Source organism: Aplidium turbinatum, chromosome 12 (assembly GCF_918807975.1).
Source record: "Aplidium turbinatum chromosome 12, kaAplTurb1.1, whole genome shotgun sequence".
NCBI classification, from domain to species: Eukaryota; Metazoa; Chordata; class Ascidiacea; order Aplousobranchia; family Polyclinidae; genus Aplidium; species Aplidium turbinatum.
In genome coordinates this window covers 4,995,918-5,017,268 of record NC_137483.1, presented here as the reverse complement: position 1 = coordinate 5,017,268, position 21,351 = coordinate 4,995,918, and the positions used below count along the sequence as shown (strand labels likewise).

The window sequence follows — 21,351 nt, the reverse complement described above, 5'->3', positions numbered from 1 at the left end:
CCACTCGTCGAAGAGCGCCTGCTTTTCAATGTGAAATTGCTTTGTGTTTTGTTTAGTCACAATTTTCCTTATAAACTCCATTGATTGCAGTCATTAAGATCCTTCTTGCACTCAGTTCAGTTGCAGAAGAAAAAATAGTATTAGCAGAGGGTGGGAATCGAACCCACGAAATCGAAATTACTACTCCTCTGCCCTAACCATGAGGCAACGGTGGTTGTGGCAAAGCATTCAGTTAAATTTCTTAGTATCAAAATTTTTCGATCAGAATATCACGTGTCGAGTCACATGACTGAAATCAGCTGAATCTCGAGTGAACATGCCACGCATGATTGCGTACCTCTTCGACGAGTGGGTAATGTTAAAGTGCCTACCGTTCAACAGGCCGCATTTCTGGTTGTGACCACCTAGAGGTGCGAATGTCCCACTTCCTCGACGGTACATGTTGGTTCGACAACCCGTTGGTTCATGCCTTTTAAAATGGTACTAAATTCATTGCTTAGCGTTCAGAAATGAACTGATTAAATCTACAGTTTTAGCTCGGTTTAGTGATTGAATCAGCTATTCAAAAACAAAAAGGTTTGAAAACCGGTCTAGCCCTTTCGGATCAAAGAAAATCAGTACCGGTACACAAATGACATATGACCTGTGTACTAAATTGACCGAATGACTTACACAAATGACCCGAATTCGTGAGGAAAGTCGCGAAGACCAGTGGTCCACTTTTTAGCCAGACTAAGCGTGCACTTTTAGTTTGAGTGAAAATATCTAAAAATAAAAGTTGTTTGTTTATCTTTATCCTGCATTGCGGGAAAGCGGACTTGAGCGCTATGCATCGGTGTACGCCTTCCGACGTACACCTGACCCACGCTGCAGCCGACTGCAATGTCTGTTTCCGGTTGTCTACTCTATTTATGACTGAAATTTGGTACTACCCATTACTCGAAATCGATCACTGGGTAGAGGCAATTATCGTAAAGTTTCTTGCCCAGCGAAACAACAGCAAGTGCGGGTGGCTGGAGTCGAACATACAGGCTCTCGACTGCGAGCCCAACGCGCTAACCACTCGGCCACTGCTGCCTGTTACTATACGTAGGCTAATTAAATCTTATGTATGATTCTTATACGACTATAGTCAATACGACTTTACCCTAGATAGCAAAGGTGCAAACAACAACACTAAGTGGTCAGCGGTTTTTAAGAGCACCTTTAAGATGATATCAGCCATTAGCTATAGACAAGCTGCCACAAACGAATTACACAGCTCAATCACGAATGATACTTTGCTGGCCTAAGGCACATTTGTATTAAGTTCCCTGGAAGCACAAATAGAAAATGTGGGAGATTAGACCTACTGCACACGGCTTTGTTTACACTGTATATCACACCAATATCTTGCAAAATAGAACGTATATCAAGCTTGCCATAGGTATTTGCTCCAACGCAGCGTTGGTAAATACACCAAAAGCGCACCTAGCTATAAAATAACGAAAATAAACGGAACTTAATCTCAATACAAGTCTGGCTCTGTTTGCTGCATGGTCTGCGATCACAGTGGGTGGCAATGGCAAACTGTTCGTTATATGAGCCCGAACCCTGTCGCTCCTTCGGTTATGGCAATCTTCAACATTCTGTGAAGTTCTTCGTAAGAATCGTAGAGTGGCAAACACAATTCGTTAAAGCTGGAACAAAAATCTTACTTTAGAAGTTCAATACGTACCAGGTGGATGAAGATGCTGTCAAAAAGTGATTTTTGCATCAGATTAAAACACCCTTTCTGGAAAAAATAGGTTTAGTAGGTTTGCAAAAACATCCCAGCAGGTGCTTCAGACCTATGTTATAAAGTGCAACAGTGTGAATTACAACACATCATCCAGATTTTACTGATGAGATGCAGTCTTCGATACAACTACGTTTGAGAACGTTGATCTACAACAACAACAGTAGGCTATTGAAAATCGACCATACCAAGTGTGAGAAGTAGGTAAGCCACCGGGATTGTAATCTGCCAAAGATATTTTAAACTGAGGCTCAAGTGCATTAAATCCGTCAGGTGGCAGCTGCGAGCAACCAGTTGTGAACTGGAGTAACCTTGCGAGGTCATCTTGAGTAAAACTGGAAACAACCGCCCAATACCAAGAGTGCAACTGAAAAACATGAAAATCGATCGTGTGTCCTGCACGGCACTGAGTAAATTTAGATGTTGAAACATGCAAACTTTGCATGACAATATTAATTCTTGATGTTCACTAAAAACTCGGACTCCAGAAATCAAGGCAATATTATATTTTTTATATATCGTCGTTTGGATACTAAATTAAGCTGAAATCATATCCAACAGCACCAACAAAATCTCTATCAAGTATCAACTACGGTACTGTAATTCCCGTAATTCCATACAGTTTCTAAGTGCTTAAAACCTCGCATTGCAAAATTGCAAGGCAGCATTCTTACATCACAAAGCTTGCTTTGATGTGAGTGAACAACATCAGGGTTGCCAGATGGCCTTTTTTAGGCCAAATTCCAAAAATCTGGTCTTTTTAAATAGCAGTTGGCTTAAAAAATTGATGCAAATAAGGCCAGACTGGCCTTATTTGGCCCTTTTTATGGTTGCAAATTTTGACCGGTTTAGAAAGTATTATTTTAAGTAAATTGCAAATAAAAGTATCACTTATCATCACTTAAAGCCTGAACTATATCCGTTTTAATTACTAAGTAGAGACGGTTATAGGTGAATTGTTCGTAAGCAGTTGTTCGTAAAACAATTGTTCGTAAACAGTTGTTCGTAAAATTAATTCTTCGTAAAACAATTCTTCGTAAATAGGTGATAGGTCAATTGTTTGTCAACAATTTTTCAGTTGTTACTCAGGGGCGCCGGAAGCGGGGGGAATCATGGATGGACAGGGGGGCAATGGTGCCCTTTTAAAGTCATGTGAGCTACTGCACATTTTGCAATATAACAACTTGTGCTACTTGCTTTTAGCCTAATTATAACACAGGCCAACAAAATTTTTTTGGCACAAATAAAGGTAAGAGTCATTTTAAAGTATTTCAAGGCCCCTGATTCCGAAAATGCACTTAATTTTTTCAAATTGGCTCTAGTTTTCGAGATATTCGACAATGAAAATATTTTTGAAATCGTTAATCAAAAGCTCAAAATAATATTCACAGCACAAATTCTGCAACACAGTAGGTTATATCATTATAACATAGCATGATGTCCTTCTTTGTATACTGGACACTTGTATCATTACTCGATAGTGAGCTGATAGATGAACATTATCGCTATATCTTATCTTAAAAGTTAAAAAAAAAATTGGTTTTTCAGCAACAATAGTGCCCTTTTTCATAATCCTGCCCCCCGCAGTCAAAAATTGTTTCGGCGCACCTGTTGTTACTCGTGCAGGACATTTCCTTTGAAAATGCTCAAATTTTCAATAAGTAGTTTCTTGCCCTTGTGCGTTAAGTACACTGTAATCTTTGTAATGAAGCTGGCCACCATACAAAAGTTTTGGCTTTCCTTTTTCGCTGCCATTGTGAATCAGGGACTCTACACTCTGTCTGCTCGTCTACAGCACGTCACATCTAGCACATCTCTAGCATATACGCTACCCTAATTAATTGTTCTTAAAGAATTGTAACTGTTTTACGAACAATTAGTACTGTATTACGCTCAATTGCACGCACGAAGAAATGCTTTACAAAGAATTGTGTTACGAAGAATTAACTTTACGAACAACTGTTTACGAAAAAACGTCGGACACCGTAGAGACATAGAGAGTAGAGAATGTGTTAGCTGTAGACAGGGAGGTTCTATTGAGTTGACCGGGTGGGGTACTAAACGTTTTCAGTAGGTACATAACGTTTTAATTCCAAAAAAGAATATAGCTAAAATTTCATGTCTCAAACGTAAGCTTTAGGTGCATACAAACCAAGATATTTTATCAGCACGTGTTTCCACGTCATAATTTTGATATAAACTGGCAAAACGGGCTTTGTAATGGAAAAGCGTCACGTAGGGGAGTTGACAAAAACGTTACGTTGGCGTCGCATGGGGGAGGGGGGGTCAAAAATTCGGAAAAACAGCGTTACGTAATATTTGAACGCTCCCATATCAAACGTTTTCTTCGTGGTAGTTTGAACTACTTTTTTAAGGTTAACGTTGCTTGTCCTTTCAATAAATTCACAAACTTGTTCTCTACGTGATACACCATTATTCTTTCGAAACTATGTGATCACAGTCTTACATTTTTGGTTAAAGAGCTTGAACAGGAATGCAATTTCATGTCATCCACACTGATCTCGCTGGAACCGCACATAACCAGTTCCAACTCGTTTTCATCAAAGACGCTCAGTAAGTGATCAGGCACGATAGAGGTTAAACCTACCCAGAGATAGTTTATAAAATAATTTTACAAAATTTAGCTTCTACACAGCAGTAGCATGCACTGTAAGTTACGTTTTCTTACAGAGACGTATATGCCACATCAAAATCTCTTCCACATGATTTGTAATCAGTTCAGTTGTTTTTATTTCTGACCATCATAACAAAATGTGGCACGGTCGAAAAACCTTCAAATTAATCATAATAAGTAACCACTATAAAGTCATTCATTTTGCCGGTAACAGTTCGAACATCATCACGATCGCAACATATATATAACGGCTAAAATTTATCTGGGGAAGGGGCGCTGGAATAGACTTTAAGTGGTGCTGTAAAGTGCTAAGTACATAGCAGAAAATCGTCCATCGTGAAAATTTCAATGAAACGACATTCACAGAAGTAGTCGGGTGTTAAGGTTAGTTAGGTGATGCTAAGCTGTCCCGACCTGTTTAAAGGGGGTGCTAAAGTCAGAAAAGGTTGAGAAAACGCTCGTACAAGAAACAAAAGACTATTAAGAAAAAAAATAACGATAGCGCTATGTGGACGCTGCCTAGTAGGTTGTACAAGTTTGATATATTTACTCTTGCAATATATTTTTTCTTCCCACTTGACTGGGTGGTGAACCGAAGAAAACACAATGCAAACGGAACTAATCAACTCACCTTTAACAAAATGTTCTATTTCGCTTTTAATACATTCACTCAATCTGTACTGCGCAACACGGTTGAGATATTTCCGTTTGTTAGAGTTGGTCACAGCAATATTGGCTCCGTGAGGTAGGAGTTCAATTTCCTGTTCATCAAAATAATGATCGGCTTTGCAAAATTTCTCAACAGCCATAAATTTTTACCACGGTTATGGGTTATTGCTGATTGATTCAATGACAGTTAGCTTTAAAGTTTATCAATCATGCTGAGATAGTTTTATTTTCGCACGACACACTTATTTAATTGTTGACAAAATTAGTAGGAATAATTTTGCAATATTTTAACGTTTGTGGACGATAAAACAATGTTAGTAGCCTACGCATATTCGTTCTTCTTCGTATGAACGTTTATATTATTCGCCACTCCGAGGGTGGAGGAGCACTGCTTTTATCACCCTTGAGCAGTGGCGGCGACTGGGACTAGAGTTTGGGTAGGTATCGAGCAGCCACTGAATTGATCCGTCATCCAGTTCACGCATACCATTTGGCGTATGGTAGGTGGCGCAGGCGCAGTTACATATGCGTTTAGTAGCCGCTTAATTATGCGCTATTTTCTTTTCAGCCCCACATAATATGATGTTAGTGAACGTCGACAGTCTGAGCTCTCTCTTGTAGCAGCGGTGTAGTAATTTTACACTCAGTAGACCACTTGTGGAGGCCACCATGGACACAATACGCACAAAACAACTTGATTCACCTTGCCTAACGTTCCACTGCTGGTGTATACTTCTTCAGTAAATGTCAGTTCCATGTCGGCGACGTCATTTTTGGCAATGTATTGAACTTTCGTCACAAACAGATCGGGATCGTCGCTTTCGAAATACTGCGATGACGTAAGTGAAGCTAGTTGACTTTATCGTTCGCAACACAGCGAGTGATAGAACTTGCCAGCTGAGATGGTGACATGTGAAATGCCGCTATGTTAGCCTATGCTTCAGTTTGGCGTATGTGAAACTCTTCGAACCATGAACACACCAGGAAACAAGTCTCTACAGAAACTAATGCAATGCTAGAAAACATCCAAGAGTAAGCAATTTCACAACTTGTTTATGTAAACTGCTCAATCTGCACCACCATTCACCAACTTTCCCAGCCAGCAAATTAGTTTTTAGATTGATTCAACGTCATAACGTAAAAAGTGACCGATTGCTGTCTGTGCTGCTACCACATGTAATCACTTAAGCGGTAAACTGCAAACATACTCACGGCATACGTGACAGGTAGGCCGATTATTTGTGCAAGGAATGAGCGGGAAAATCTTGCGGTAACCTGCCGCCGATATTCACCACCGATGGCACTCTCGAGCACGCACTTGCCGACGACCTTTCCGGCAAACTCGTAATATTTGTCCTTGAAACCTGACGCGTTAGAGGGCGATGGCAATACCTGAAAGCAAAGAAGCAACAGTCAACGGAAACTACCAGTTCATGGACTCGCATCATTACTGATGCGTTTCCATCATTTGTGACGTCACACAATCAAACATGCATTAGCCATGTTTCCTGAAGAATGACGGCGACCAAGCAATAAGTAGATTGATATGAAACTTTTAAAACAGTTTTTTATCGTATCCAGACTAACGGCAGTTGGTTCACAAGTTAGGTTAAGCGTACGGGGAGGACAGAAAGTCATTCTTTATATTCATCATCAAGTAAGCCATGAGATCTCTTGTCCAAGACCCAGCCACTTGTTATCGATAGATGTTAAAGCAATATCATTCGCCAAAACACATGGAAGATGCGAATACTGAAGAATGAATATGCAATGTACACTTCTGCAAAATCTTCAACCGGGGACCACACTTGCACCAAAACAATGGAATAGAAACTAGATAGTTGGGCGAAAAATACTTTCCAAGGTTTGACAAAAAAAAGTATTTCCTCAAGCGTTAAGTGAACTTAATTGTTTGTTTCGATAGGAAGTAGAAATATATATATTTTTAAATTTCCACTTAAAATAGGAAAGGGAACCCTTAAATAATAAGTTGTCACACTTACACCTCCATCGATATATGCATAGTTGTGCAATGTGCATTGAACACTCGAATAGTGATAAACGACAAATATATCGTCCGCCCTGTCAGCTCAGTGGTTACGCGCCCGACTCAAGATAACGCGGCGCTAGTTCGGTTCTCGGGGTATGCGCTTGAGCAACGCATTTCAGGACTGCACTAAAGTTCAGCGGCACCTGATGAATGGCATAATTCTCCGACAACAACCCTTCAACAATCGGAAACTTCACTCTGCCAGTCTCAGTAACCGGCCCTGTGTCAAAAGCCTCTACAAGTATACGAAACTACCAGGAATAACCTATCAAGGCTTTGTCAGTCCGAGGACAAAGATTCAAAACCAACCAATTATATAGTTCTAATCGATTTATAAGTTGCGTGAGATGTTCGATGGAAAGGAAATCATTGAAGACAACTTACCAAGGCTTGTGCGTCATTCTTCATCTTCCTAAACAAGCCGCACCCTCCAGCTATTGCATCACCAGTTTCACTCCTTGCATCAAACAAAGCTTTGCAAAGTAAGTGAATCCACTCCCTATTCACTCCACCCCAGTCTAATCCATTCTCATTCTTAAACGCGACAACGAACTGACGAGTCCAATCTGAGGCGCTGAGATGCCTCGTTTGTTTGTACGACTGAAAGAGATGTTTGAAAAAGTTAAATTACATAGATTAAACAACATAAGATACGCATCACAGCAGCAAAACTATGCTGAATCTCATTCATGATAAAAAATAAAATAAAAACAATTAATAAAGATAATACATCAACGAGCAACAGACAGTCAAAGTTTTCACGAACAAAATTGCTTATTGAAGATTATAATATTTGCTAAAATCAATTAAATAAAAAAATAACAAAGATAATACACTAAATAACGGTAGATAAAATTAATACATATACAAAAAAATTGCAAGAGAAGTTGATTGGCAGAAATCGGTAGTAAATCTTCTCGTAACACAAGAGATTGATGACAGGGGAATTGCTCGGCTATTGTGTGGTAATAGTAGCAGCATAAGTCTTTCTAGCACTGACAAAGTTTTAAAACCGAGTACAATGCACATATTCCTGGAGACATTCCTCCTAGCTGTCAGCACAGGGCTGAGTTGGTTCATGTCAGTGAGCATGAAAACTGTGCTATTGAAGCACACATGCATCTTCACAGTCAATGTAAATCAAAGGGCAATCCATCACAAACAACGTACCGAAGCTAAGAAGTCACTTCTGTCAATGCACAGATCAATCTTGGGTCGCGATCTTGAGTTGGCTTCAAGTTTATGGTGATCAAGCAGTTGCTTGTTGAAATGACTCACCTTGGCTTCGAAAGTATCAGACTGGCCTGCGTGGAAGGTAGAGACTTTAGTTATGTTTGCAACATCTCTAAAAATCATTCGAACAAGGTTATTACAATTTAAGCAGAACACTACATTTAACTGATGCTGAAATAATATACAACATTTCAGACCACAAAGCCGTTTCTCTTCAACAAACGGTTGAGCGTGCGAGCATGAGCTGACTTTCTGGTGTCTCTTGAACGAGTGTTACAATGAATTTCCGCCACTACAAAACGCAGACTAACCTTGCATTGTGTATCATATCGGAACTTTTATTTCGAAGCACCACCACTATGTTATGGGACACGATAATTTGAAACAACATTATTTTGAAAGGTTTTGTTTCTTCCAACACTTACCCATGTTTGAATGGAGGATTCCAACAAAAGTAGCTGCGAGAACATTTCTTCGTTTGCATGCGAGAATAACTTTCGGTTGAGTACCGTCGTTGATCATTAAGGCGGGAAGCCCGCACAGCTCGCTGGTGTCCCCACAGAGGACCTAACGACAGACACAAATAATAACAAGTTGGTTTATTTGTGGTGTGACATAACAAAATAGTTGTTGCATTTCACGCTGAAAATGAAAAGTACCGTACAGACAAAAATTCAAAACTTTAAATTTTTTTTTAGCTCATTATTTATCAGTGGAATAATATTGAACTTTTACTTTTCTATTAAACTACCGTACGGCTTAAAAAAAACTCGACTGAATGGCGGTCAATCAAGAATGAAATAAACTTTCAAAACGGTTAATACGTGATTACTATGATTGCAGTAACGTTACAAAACATGTCACACAATATTAGGGGGAGTTTAATTTCAACTTCAGCCCTGATTTTAGGATGCAACAGTGTATTCTAAGTCCTCTGGGAAAAAAGTTTGAAATTTCCGTCAATCTACGTGATTAAACTGAAACCAGTACATAAAATAGACAGATCGATGGAAATAGATTGAGCGGAGAATCTCAGAATAAGGACTTGAATCGAAAATGCAAAGCAAAGTAGATTTTGGCAAACAGAACCGAAAGACGTTTTATGAGTTAAATCAGCTATCATAACAAAACAAGCTAAAAGTGATGTTTTGAAAAGCAGTTTTTGAAAACAGGTTTTGGTGATTTTCCGGCGGCTCAACTACAACCAGCTTCATAAAAGCAGTTTGCATTAATGTCACGTTTTTGCGCATGCACGACTGCACGTAGTCATGCGCACAAATCGAAATGACCACTTTCTCGTGTTTTATGATGAAACCAAGACCAGAAAAAATGCTTACGATGGTCTTGCAGCATATCTACAGCAGCAAATGTGATTTTGGGACAAAATTAAAAAAAAAAAACTTGCCAGAGGTCTTAAAATGTCCTGTTGTATTCTAAAACCAGGGATAAAGTTGGGTTTGAGAAAAAAGCCGATTACCCCCCCCCCCCCCCCCCCCCCCCCTTACAATATGGCACGTGAACATCTGAGGTTTTCATACCCTCGTCTATTGCGTACAAAAGCAACGAACACACAACTTTCCATCAGCATCTCACCTTCGTTGTCGGGCTGACTCGAAACGTAAACATCCTCTTCGGAAAAACTTTGAAGAAGAACTCTTTGATGATAAGTTGCTGCCAAATGAAATTAAGAACTTTATTTAAGGCGTCAAGTATTGAAGCAATGTAAAAATACATTATATAATATACATATACATTTTACTTTCAGCACAGTATTGAGACTCACTAAAATCGTGATATGAAGCAGGAATTCATGTTTATCGGAACTAAATTCAAAGCCTGACTGTATTGTATTCTTCTTTCATGGTAAGTCGTAAAAACCGCGCAGTGTTCATGACAGTGACATGCACAGGAATTTTAACGCAAAGCTGAAGAGAAGGTAACCCAAATGAGCAAGTAACACATGGGACTATCAGAAAAAAAGGTTAAAACATCACGATATGAGCCATCAGAATGTCGAAGCTACAACTGTAGATGCGAGTAGCAAGAAGAGGAAAGACGAAAGAACATAATTAAACATCGAAATGACTATTGATTCATTCTTTATCCTCGGACTGGGAAAGCTTCTTGGAGAGCTTAATCCTGGCAGTTTCACATACTTGTAGAGCAGTGGTTCTTAACCAGGGTTTGATCGAACCCCTGGGGTTCGACGAAGCTGTTTCAGGGGTTCGGTGCGAACGTCTTCTGAAACATTAACACATGGCCTACTGAATGGTATATCAGAGAATATTTTTGGAAAATATTGTCCAGCCGAAACTTGATTGCGGCTTACAGGATGGTAAATAAACTTCATTTTCTCAAAACATGAATTTCCTCACGTTTGCTTTTTGCATGGAACGGCAGCAGAGCTCTCACTTTTGAGAAAATTTCCTTAGTTTAAGGAATTTCCTTAGTTTCCTTAGTTTAAAGAAATTTAGTTCTATTTTCATTTTTTTTTCAACAACAGCCGATATAAACAGTCCATAGGCTATTTGGATTACATTATCGAGCTTCAAGAAAGCAAGATGCTAAAAAAAAAACCAAAACAACAAATTTTCAAACTTTTTGGTGCCAACAAATACAAAGTTAGGCTATCTTTTTATTACAATATTTGCCCTTGAAGTTCTCATGCCATTCGTAACTACTTATTTATGCAAGCATGCGTTTTCTATTCTGGTGGATGTTAAAGCAAAAAAAAAAACGAAACCGGCTTGCAGGCGAAAATGACATGAGAATTGCTGTTTCCGAGACAAAGCCTCGAATCTCACTATTGGTCATAGAAAAACAACAACCGAAGTCTCATTGATACGGTAATGTATTACTATTAAATGTGGTAAATTTTTTTTTGTGATTCAGCAAAAATTTGGGGTTCAACGAAAGCTTGCAGATTAGCGTAAGGGTTCGGAAGGTTAGTAAAGGTTATGAACCACTGTTGTAGAGGCTTTGAATCACTGACGCAGGCCCGGTCGCGAAATTTTTTTCCCACGAGCTTTCTGTCTCATTGATTCTAGTCACTCTAAAAGTAAGATTTTTCGAAAGTGTTTTGAGAGATTGGTTGATTCAGATCGCGAAATAACTATTTGCCAATGAAATTCTGCAATGATAATAAAATATAAGCTTTCCCTAACTCTACTTTTTTTGAAAAGCTCTTGTGCACCGCAAAAATTAATTTAAAGAAAAATAAAGTTTGACTTCGACGGGCGTCGAACCCTCGTTCTCACGTACACTAGGCAGAGGATAAAACCACTGAACCAACCGTGCCAACGAAAAACTGTTGCATTCACACGGTTTTAATACAAACTTTTACTAAAATATGTAAATGAGACAGAAAGTACGTGGGAAAAAAATTTCGCGGCCCGGTTACCGAGATTGACAGAGTGAAGTTTCCGATTGTTGAAGTCTTGATGCCGGGGAACTATTCCATCCATTAGATGCCGCTGAATAGAGAGCAGTCCTTAACGTGCGTTGCTCAAGCGCACACCCCGTGAGTCGAACCAGCGCCGCTTGATTCCACAACGGACCATGGGGATTGGTTACGAGAACACCAAATCATACAACAGCAGAAATGATTCCAAGCCCCAAAAATCCCAATCCCGCATCTAAATCTCCAAACACTACAACCGTTCGACTGACAGTTGGTCGAACGACAGCTCTTAAACAACAATCCGTGATGATCACGTGACTACCACGTGCTATCTGTCGCATAGGTTCCAATCAGTGCGTTCACGTGGCTGCACCACGCACAGTCGCACAAAAGCTGGTCCGCCACCACATTGCAGCAACAAATAACACCCGATAACGGCATGCTGCATTGTTAGCTTGACTCAAACTGTTAAAACAAGAGCTTGAAACACGGATAACGTACACCGTACATTCATCATTAATACTTGTTGAAACAATGTACGGTACCAGTAAACAATTTTAAATAATATGACAAACATGACTAGGCTAGAAGACACTCACAATAAGATGCAACAACTGTGAGACTTTATATCAGTGGTTCCCAACCAGGGTGCCGCGGCACCCTGGGGTGCCAATTGCAATGCTCAAGGGTGCCGCGAGATATTGCAATACTGCGGCCCATTCTCTATTTTAACTTTAACCCATTAAGTGTAGAATTTATTTATTTATTTTAACTCTAATCCACGGTAAGCCTTTGTTTTCTCGCCCAGAGAAAACAGCGCGAAAGAGATTTTAACTCGTTGCTGCTTTTTTCCATAAAAACGTTTGAAACGCATCATTATTGCCAGGTTTCATGATTTTATTTTGCTTTTTACGGAGCACATAGTCAAATTGCAGTGATGGATTATCGGATTGTGTGACCCAGCACGATTATAAAATTGCACGATTGTTTGAGAACCATTATAAAATAGAAACTTTTGCATGAGGGATACCTGCGCATACAAACACGATACATAGCTAATCGAGAAAAGGCTAAGTTATAATTGATTTGTTCTTTATAGCCTACTTATGAATATATTTTGTGAATTGCTTTGCGCTTACAATTGGGTCTCCAAATTAGTGGATTTTCCGTACAAACGAACATTAAAACTAAAAAACGAGAACGACTGCTTGTAGTCGAGGAAGAAATGTGGGTGGCTTTGTCGAATGTGCCTTGAGATATTAAGGGACTTTGTGCAAGAAGTCAAGCCCAAGTTCCACACTAACTTTTGAATAAATACATTTATTTACGCGCGTTATACTGTACAACTCATTCTGTGTTATTTCATACAGTTATTTGAAATACAGAAATCTCATAAAATTGACCCAGTTTTGCCAGGGTGCCGCAAACTATTTATCTCTTTGATAGGGTGCCGCAAGGTCAAAAAGGTTGGGAACCACTGCTTTATATTATTAGCTTGTAGGCCACTTATTATATGAACAATAATATTTTCAAATGAAACAGAAAGCAAGTAAGAAAGCACGGGAGGCCTACGGCCCTACGTATACTAAACCACTTCCAACAGCAAGACTCATTGACACACGTGATCAACTGATCACTGATCACAGTGAAGCACACAGAAACTAAAATATTATTAGAATTTAAAAAGCGTGTAACTCATATTTAGACCACCATGCTGTGCGAAAAAATCAATAACTCCCATATACCTACCTTGGGTGTTATGTAGCAGTAAACTTTCCGCAGCTTGGTAGTGCTCCCTGAATGCGACTTGACTCTGTGCACTGACTTCCGAGCGGAGGGAAAGACAAACATGTCTCCTGTTGATTTCAAACGACTTCGCCCCGGCAACGATCCCTCCTGTTCGTCACAATGACGTCACAAGACAAATTGATTAGTTTGAAAAATAAATTATGTTGTCACAAGTACAGGGTTACCACTTTTATTTTAAAATAAACAATTTTTGTTTGAAAGTTGTTTTTACTTATTTTTTATGTTATGTTGGCATATTATTCAAGTGAACATAATAATTAAACAAAAAACCATTGACGCTGCGCAGTTTTGTATGTTTGTGGACTTTATGATACAAATAAATCGATTAAAATCATTAAAGTAAAGCAGCGACGCGTTGGAACTCTCGTCACTTGTATCATTGTTAATTCCAGACGAACTTCCAAAGACCTGAAAGCCTAAACGTCTTGGTCGAGAATAATGGCGCATTGTATCTAATCCTCAATACGAAGAAGGAACTTAATGACGATTATTTAAAACCAAAGTCAATTGCCATGCTGTTTCAGCATCACTTGCAAGCAGTGGAACACGCCCGCCTACCAAAGGAACGTCTTGATCATCTTCTGCAACTTCTATCTCAGCATCATTTAGAAGGCGACATTCAAACCATTCATTGAGGTTCCTCTTGTCAAGGAACCGCTGAACTTCGTCAGACTCCGTTGCTACAAAATAACAAAGAAACATAGGTAATTTCAAACAAGATAAAAAAAACGTCGGTTAGGGTGAACCCACAAGGCGAAGTTATTCTGGCACATTTATTATTCGACTTTTGTTGTTACACAAAACCCTCATAACGTGTCGATAATGCGAAAGGAAATAGCAAATTTACTTTCTCAGTGGATTCACCACAAACAAAACTGCGAAGTCTGAAAGACCTTTTTTATGTCCGGAGCCGGTGAAAAGTATGACTCCAATGCGGTAAAAGCGACCAACATAGAAAATTTTATTTGAATTTTTTTATACGCTGTCTCTCTACTCGTAGGGCATCTTCCACAGCCCAATAAATGTTCAAAAGTTCAACGCAGTACACCTGCAAACAAACAGCTTAATAGTAAGATAACGGTGCAACTTACGGTTCAAAACAAGAACGTCAAACTTTCCATTCATAATCTCCTCCCCGTCATAGGTGAGACTCGCTTTAAAGCAGCCAGGTTCATACACGAGCATGTCGAGTGCGAGTTGGGATCTGAAGCCGCTTTTTATTTCCCAGGTGAAGGCCGGATAGGCGGTTGGATCGGCTGCCTGCATGCATCGAATGTTCTCATGCGCGTCACAATAATTCAACAACTCAGTGCAGAACCTTGTAGGCGTCACAAATTATTATTAAACATAACGTTGCAACAGTGACGATCGGTGAGGGAAAGCAAGGAAAGCAGTGCTTACCTGAGCGAAAACTATGCAAAGTAGGTTATAATGACTGAATTCTAGGTTTAACTTCTTATTATTTTTATCATGTTTATTTTAACTTGAAAATTACTGTATTCGTGACTAGAATTACTCGTAACGCTTGTGAGTAGTCTAAATCCTCACCAAACCGCATGTCTTGCCTATAAATGCCAATTAACGCAAACGCTTCTGTCAGAAACAATCACTGAGGCTCTAGGTAAGCAACTATCAAAGTTGCTTAACCAGATTCAAAAATGTCAAAAAACGCCTTCGTTTTATCCAATCATCACTCGTTTTGCAAAACGTCACCAGCTGCTTAGCCAATCAGATGTGTTATGGTGAGACCAGGTGAGTCTTGCTTTCCCAGTGACGTCAATGCATACATTCGCTAGAGCGGCTAGACTAACTCGTCAGAATGGTGCTCGTCACGGTACACAGCACAAGCATCATAATGCCGAAATAATTGTTGCTGTTTTTTGATGTCTCCTCGCCATGTACTGTACTTTAGCCTACTAACTTTCATAGTCATGCCTTTGCCCTTTTTACAGCGTTGATATAACGTTACTTCGCCAATGAACGTTCAGGTGCGGCTGCAATATTTAGTTTGTTAAGCTTCTATACTCAGGAGGCAAACTTATCCAGCTTTTTGTACAAATTGCTTGCGGTTGTAATGTTTAGACCTAAGTGTTAGTTTTTGTAGTGTAGGCCTAACTGAATATCTGAGAATGAATGAACATTCATGACGAATTAAATATTTAGACAACTATTATTCCATGTTTAACACTGGATTTTGGTCCTGCAACGTTAAAATTAAGATTGTTCATGACTTCTAAACATTAAATGGATGTATGATCACGACATAGGCGAAGCACAATTTGACAAATTTTTATGTTTGATTTGTTTTAAAAATGCTCTCAGAGCGCACCAAATTGGAAGTGTTTTTCAAAAATTTCTGGGGGAGGCCCCCCAGACCCCCCGCTGGAAGTGTTGCCGTCGGCAACACGCCTTCGGGCTTCGCCCGACGGTTACGCCCTTCGTGCCTAGGCCTACTACCTTGCTGCAGCATATTTACAAGTTGCTTTCCCAACGGTTTAAGCCACCGAACGTCACTGCGTTGCAACATCGTAGCGTTGTGCGGCATACCATAGTGTTTAAGACTTAAAAAGATTATATATTACTTTGCTTCATTAACCATTACAAGGTTTGGGTGGTAAATCCACGTAAAATCTCACTATATCCCTTTATTGTAATTGTTTTGATGCAGGACTCGTTTTTTTACAGATCTAAACCTCTTATCATACATGCATATATCGTATTTATCTTATGCAAATACACCTATTAGGAAAATACAATTCATCACATTGGAAAAATTAGCAAACTTAAGCAATGTGAGAAAGGGACGTTCTTCCCGGCTATCAGCACAAGGCTGAGCACTCACTAGTACAAATAAGAGGGAAAAAACAAGACTCGACATGTCACCAAGATTTCCGATGAAGAAATTCGATAAATTGCACATAAAAGTCGCAGGTTAGAAAGATCAATATTTTAGTCGCAACGATGAACATAAAAATATCTCACTTGTAATAATATTTTCGAGCAGCAGAAAATCGATTTTCAAATTTAATAATACTGGTAAATAGATATTTGTAATGAAATCTTGAACGAAGCAAATCAATCATCGTGGAAAATTCACCATGAACAGCTTAAATCGCAAACATGAAAAGTGTACCTAAGCAAATTGCCAAGGCACACAAGCGAAAATACGCAGTTACAGATGTTTTTCTCACTGATTATAAAGTTGAAAGAATTACAAGTACTTCTGTAATCTGAAGATCAAAGCGATTTTCAAAGTCGTTTTTCCCGAGCCTGTCACAGCATTTGTTGTCGTACTCGTCTCTTGCATCGATCATCAAACGGTTGTTCCTGTCCGCTGTCATGGTAACCACGGATAGAAAGGCGTGGCTTGTACGTGCGAGCAATGTGTGGCCAGGTGACAATGGACCTTGCAAACGGACAACCAAGTCAATGAAAGCGACAACACGCACATGATGTTTCCGATGATGCAATATCAAAGTAACGTAAGTCCTGCCAGCTCGAACAGATTCAGCCAGCAGACGTTGACTTTTTTTTACATTGTATGACGTTAAAATGACGTAAAAAGCAGGTTTTCCTCAATATGCGAAAACATATTGAGGGAAGGAAGAGACGAAAAATCCAATAGCGCGTATTGTTGCTGTTATGTTTACATATTCCAATACATATGCCAATAATAGACTGAATAAACTAACCAACAGCAGCAAAGAACTCATGTCTTATTTATGAAAGTGATTAATTATTCAAAAGCTACACACAAAGTAATCAACATCTTGAGGAGTTGAAATTTATTCAACCCAATACACCGAGCCGAGTACAGTCTACAAACAAAAACTAACCAGCTGAACAACATGCACGCTTCATTAACACAAGTTAGTTGAGTGCGTTATAAAATGTTCGATAATAATTATTCTTACGAAATCAAACAAGATGTGAAATTTTTACCAGGGATGAAAACTTTTTTGAAGGGACTATTCAAAATAGGAGTTCCGTTTTGTTTCACAGAAATTTCATACACTCCACTCTTGTTGACGGTAAAAGACACTTTCATTTCGTTTGAATGACCTGCCCACACGAAAACAAAAGCGATATTATGCATCCGTACACTTAAAATATTAATAAGTTTTTTCAATATCACACTACGATGGTGAAACAAGATATAAGTCGTAATTGTTAGTGTGACGTGACTAAAATGTAGAATTAAAGTTTGAAATATCAAAACCCCACAACACCGACTTTATTTAGACTAAAACTATGGAAAAGGTGCAATATTTCCATCTTTACTTATAAGCATTTTGAAAAATATGATCACAATTGAAACAAGCCGCAATTTCATACTTGGCTCCGTATGCCGATCATCACCAACAAATTCAATCACAGACACAACGTTGGAGAGAGAAGGCATTGTGATGTCAACGGTGACACAGCTTTCTCCGGACACTGCATGTGGCACTCCGTTGTTTGAAAAGAACTGAAACGTACAAAAATTGGTCACGATATTTGTCAACAATCTCAAATCTGAAGATAAATTGAACTTGAAAACTTAAAAATTAATAAAGGCCACGATGAGGTGATCGGCTGAGATGTGGATTCTCAGAAGGATGCTAAGGATTTTGTAGAAAGAAAGAAGAATAAGAGTGAACTTCTAAAATTGGCAAAAACAGAAAGAAGCTTAAAGTGCCCCTGACAGGTAAATAAATTTGCGAAATTTACCTAAGATACCAAAAAGGTGACACTAACAAACTTCCCTGACCAGAAAATTGTAAAAAATATCAACAGGCTACTAAGTTACACGCTTGCAAACTTTCGTTGACATCGGCGAATCTGACACTCATTCTATTGCGAAAATAAAAACGGCAACATCGCTGTGACGTCACCGTAAGCTGGAAGGATACAATCTGTGGTGACTGGTGACTTGGTTAGGTATAGTACGGCTACTGCAAAACGTGAATGTGTGGGGCTCTGTTGGTGTAAAGCATGTGCAAATTAAGAATTACCGAAATAGAAAAGTGAACTTACTATTACTACCAGGTTTTGATCAAATTGGTTGAGTTTATTTTTATCAAACAGCATCTCAATTCAATTGAAATTGCAGTTTCATAGGGCTACAATTTTGATACTTTTTTATTTGTCCTAATCTGGCTATAGCCATTGGCAGTGTAACAACAGTATATCACAAACAGTAGGCTACCTTTAATTTATGGTTGAGGCAATGCTTAAAAATTGCTGTTCATGTGTATTGTTGTATTTAAAAATATCTATCCAAAATTTCCTTGCCAACTGAAAGTATTAAATGCAATAATTCTCATTGTTCAGATGCTTCTCATGTTGCCTCAATAGACTCTTTCTATAATATTATAACTGATGCTCTCAAAGCAGCTTCTGATAAAATCTTTGTTGGTGTAAAGAAGAAATGTAACATATTTTCTGTTCCTGGTTGGAATAATCATGTTAAGCAAGCTCATGCTACTGCCAGAGAAAGTTACATCATGTAGCTGAAAAATGGGAAACAGTGAAATGGTTACCTATATGAGTTGATGCAGAGCAAACGAAAGGAGTTTAAAAAAGCCTTTCGCCGTTGTAATCATGCCTCTGAACAACATAGAGCAAATGTGCTTGCCTCAGCACTCAACTTGGACAGCTCACATAAGTCATTTTGGCAGAAAGTAAAAAAGTCTACTTGCAAAAAGAGTTCTCTTCCTGTAAATGTTGGTGGAGCACAAGGTCCTGAAGCAATTGCTGAGATGTGAAAACATCATTACAGCTCCTTGCTAAATTCTAGCAAAACCAACACTGAAAAAGAATTTGTTAACTCATGTATTTCTTCTAGGGATATATAAATATTACAACTTTTGTTGCAACATGGACACAATTGGTTCCTTGCTTGTCAAACTGCCATAAACCGCGCTGCTGGTGCTGACAAAATTTCAGCTGAACATATTGTTTATGCTGATTATTTGTTTTTATATTAGTGTACTTTTTAATATGTGTCTTAGTCATGGCACTGTATTAAATTCTTGCTTGAACACTGTCTTAGTCCCGATTGTAAAGAATTTGAATGGCGACATTCAAGATTCAGGTAACTATAGACTTATTGCTCTAGCCACAGTAATCTCAAAACTGTTTGAACGTTTTATGTGAATCATCTATTGCCTTTCTGAAATACCAGTGACAATCAATTTGGGTTTAAGTCTGGTCATAGTACTGAAATGAGTGTTTTTTAATAAAACAACCAGTGTCCTCTTATATCAGTCATGACACTCCTGTATATTCTGTCTTTTTGGATGCTTCAAAAGCCTTCGACAAAGTCAATCATCATTTATTGTTTAAAACGCTTATCACACGTAACGTGCCTACTGCCTATCTATTTTGTTCGCTTATTGGAATACTGGTGACCTTTGTGCCTTTATAGTAAAAAAACCATGCAAGTGAGGTGGGAAGGTCACCTGTGCCAATCATTTACTGTGTCCAGCGGAGTCTGACAAGGTGGGGTGTTAAGCCCATATCTTTTTGCCGTATATGTATTGATCAGCTTTCTTATCTCAATAAAACTAAAGTTGGTTGTTATGTTAGCAACTTTTGTCTAAATCATATTATGTTTTCTGATGACATTTGCTGCATCTCGCCTAGTTTGTGTGGCTTACAAAATTTGTTAGATGTTTGCCACAAGTATGCTGTTGAACATGAAATTACTTACAATTCTAAAAAGTCATTTGGTATGTTATTCTCCCCAAAAAACTTTTATCTTTTACGTGCTCCTCTGCTACATCTAGGTAAATCTGAAATTGTGTTCACAGACTCTGTAAAATATCTGGGTGTATTTATTGATAGTTCTCATATGAAAATTATATTTCAAGGCAAGTACGCTCTCAGTACTGTGCTGCAAATAATGCAAAATCTCAATTTTTCTAAATGCTCACCCGCTGTAAAAAACAGTTTATTTCGTTCTTATTGTATGTCGTTTTACTTACCCCAGTTGTGGAACAAGTTTAGATCTTCTAGTATAAAACGATTACGTGTTGCTTACAATGATTCTTTCAGAATACTGTATTGCACAATTTGCCTCGTTAGGTCAGTGCCCGTGAATATCAAGTAATGAATAATGTAACTACGTTTGATGCTTTATTTAGGAAAAATGTTTTTGTAACTTATTAACCGATTGCATACACTCCTCAAATCGCTTTATATCAGACATGATGTCATCTGATTATTTTTATCGTTCTGAATGCTTTCAATTCTTCCAACGCTCATTATATGTAAATTTGTGACAGTAGATAGCCTATTTAGTGAGCTTTTAAACCGACGGCATCCAAGGTGGCTCTCTGTGATCTTTGTGCATTTTCAGTTTGTGTATTACAGTATTTCGTTGTTTTGTTTTCGATGTGGACAGCTTTGTCTGACGCAAATAAATAATAAATAAATATGTGACAATGTCAGTGACAAAGACCCTGTGGTTTCTTTTTACGCTTTCCCACAAAACAAGGTGCTGAGAAGAAAATGGTAGAAGTTTTCTTCAAGTGTTCGAAAGTAGGATGGGCCATACAAAACTAGTCATATCTGTTCTCTTCACTTCACTGAAGACGATTTTGTTAATACTACTCAAGTAAAAATGGGCTTGAGCAAACTTTACATTTTGAAGGAATCTGCCATAGGCTACCATCTATAACAGCAAAGATGCAACCAGTTGCTGATGATGATTTCAACACTTCTAAACAATCAACGTTTACAAAAATGTACCCTTGTACAAGTAAACTAGGCTTTTACATGTATAGACTCTGCTA

General features: G+C 38.6%; 1 protein-coding gene across 3 annotated transcripts in view; it reads right to left on the bottom strand.

The window, feature by feature from the left end:
- Positions 1-184: 184 nt before the first annotated feature.
- Positions 185-21,351, bottom strand: part of LOC145780833 (apoptosis-resistant E3 ubiquitin protein ligase 1-like) — a 33,839-nt gene continuing 12,672 nt past the window's right edge. For 2 of the 3 annotated variants that reach the window (XM_082592478.1, XM_082592476.1), the window contains exons 4-19: positions 17,909-18,041; positions 17,516-17,635; positions 16,795-16,979; positions 14,665-14,833; positions 14,132-14,253; positions 13,514-13,660; positions 9,958-10,035; positions 8,790-8,931; positions 8,302-8,435; positions 7,516-7,731; positions 6,294-6,473; positions 5,785-5,910; positions 5,044-5,173; positions 4,245-4,381; positions 1,966-2,144; positions 185-1,679 (exon numbers count right to left, since the gene is read on the bottom strand). In XM_082592478.1, the coding sequence (XP_082448604.1) occupies positions 1,577-1,679; positions 1,966-2,144; positions 4,245-4,381; positions 5,044-5,173; positions 5,785-5,910; positions 6,294-6,473; positions 7,516-7,731; positions 8,302-8,435; positions 8,790-8,931; positions 9,958-10,035; positions 13,514-13,660; positions 14,132-14,253; positions 14,665-14,833; positions 16,795-16,979; positions 17,516-17,635; positions 17,909-18,041 (2,301 nt within the window). In that variant the 3' untranslated portion in view covers positions 185-1,576. Of the gene's footprint in view, positions 1,680-1,965; positions 2,145-4,244; positions 4,382-5,043; positions 5,174-5,784; positions 5,911-6,293; positions 6,474-7,515; positions 7,732-8,301; positions 8,436-8,789; positions 8,932-9,957; positions 10,036-13,513; positions 13,661-14,131; positions 14,254-14,664; positions 14,834-16,794; positions 16,980-17,515; positions 17,636-17,908; positions 18,042-21,351 lie in introns of those variants that run through there. The other variant, XM_082592479.1, reaches the window with a different exon arrangement.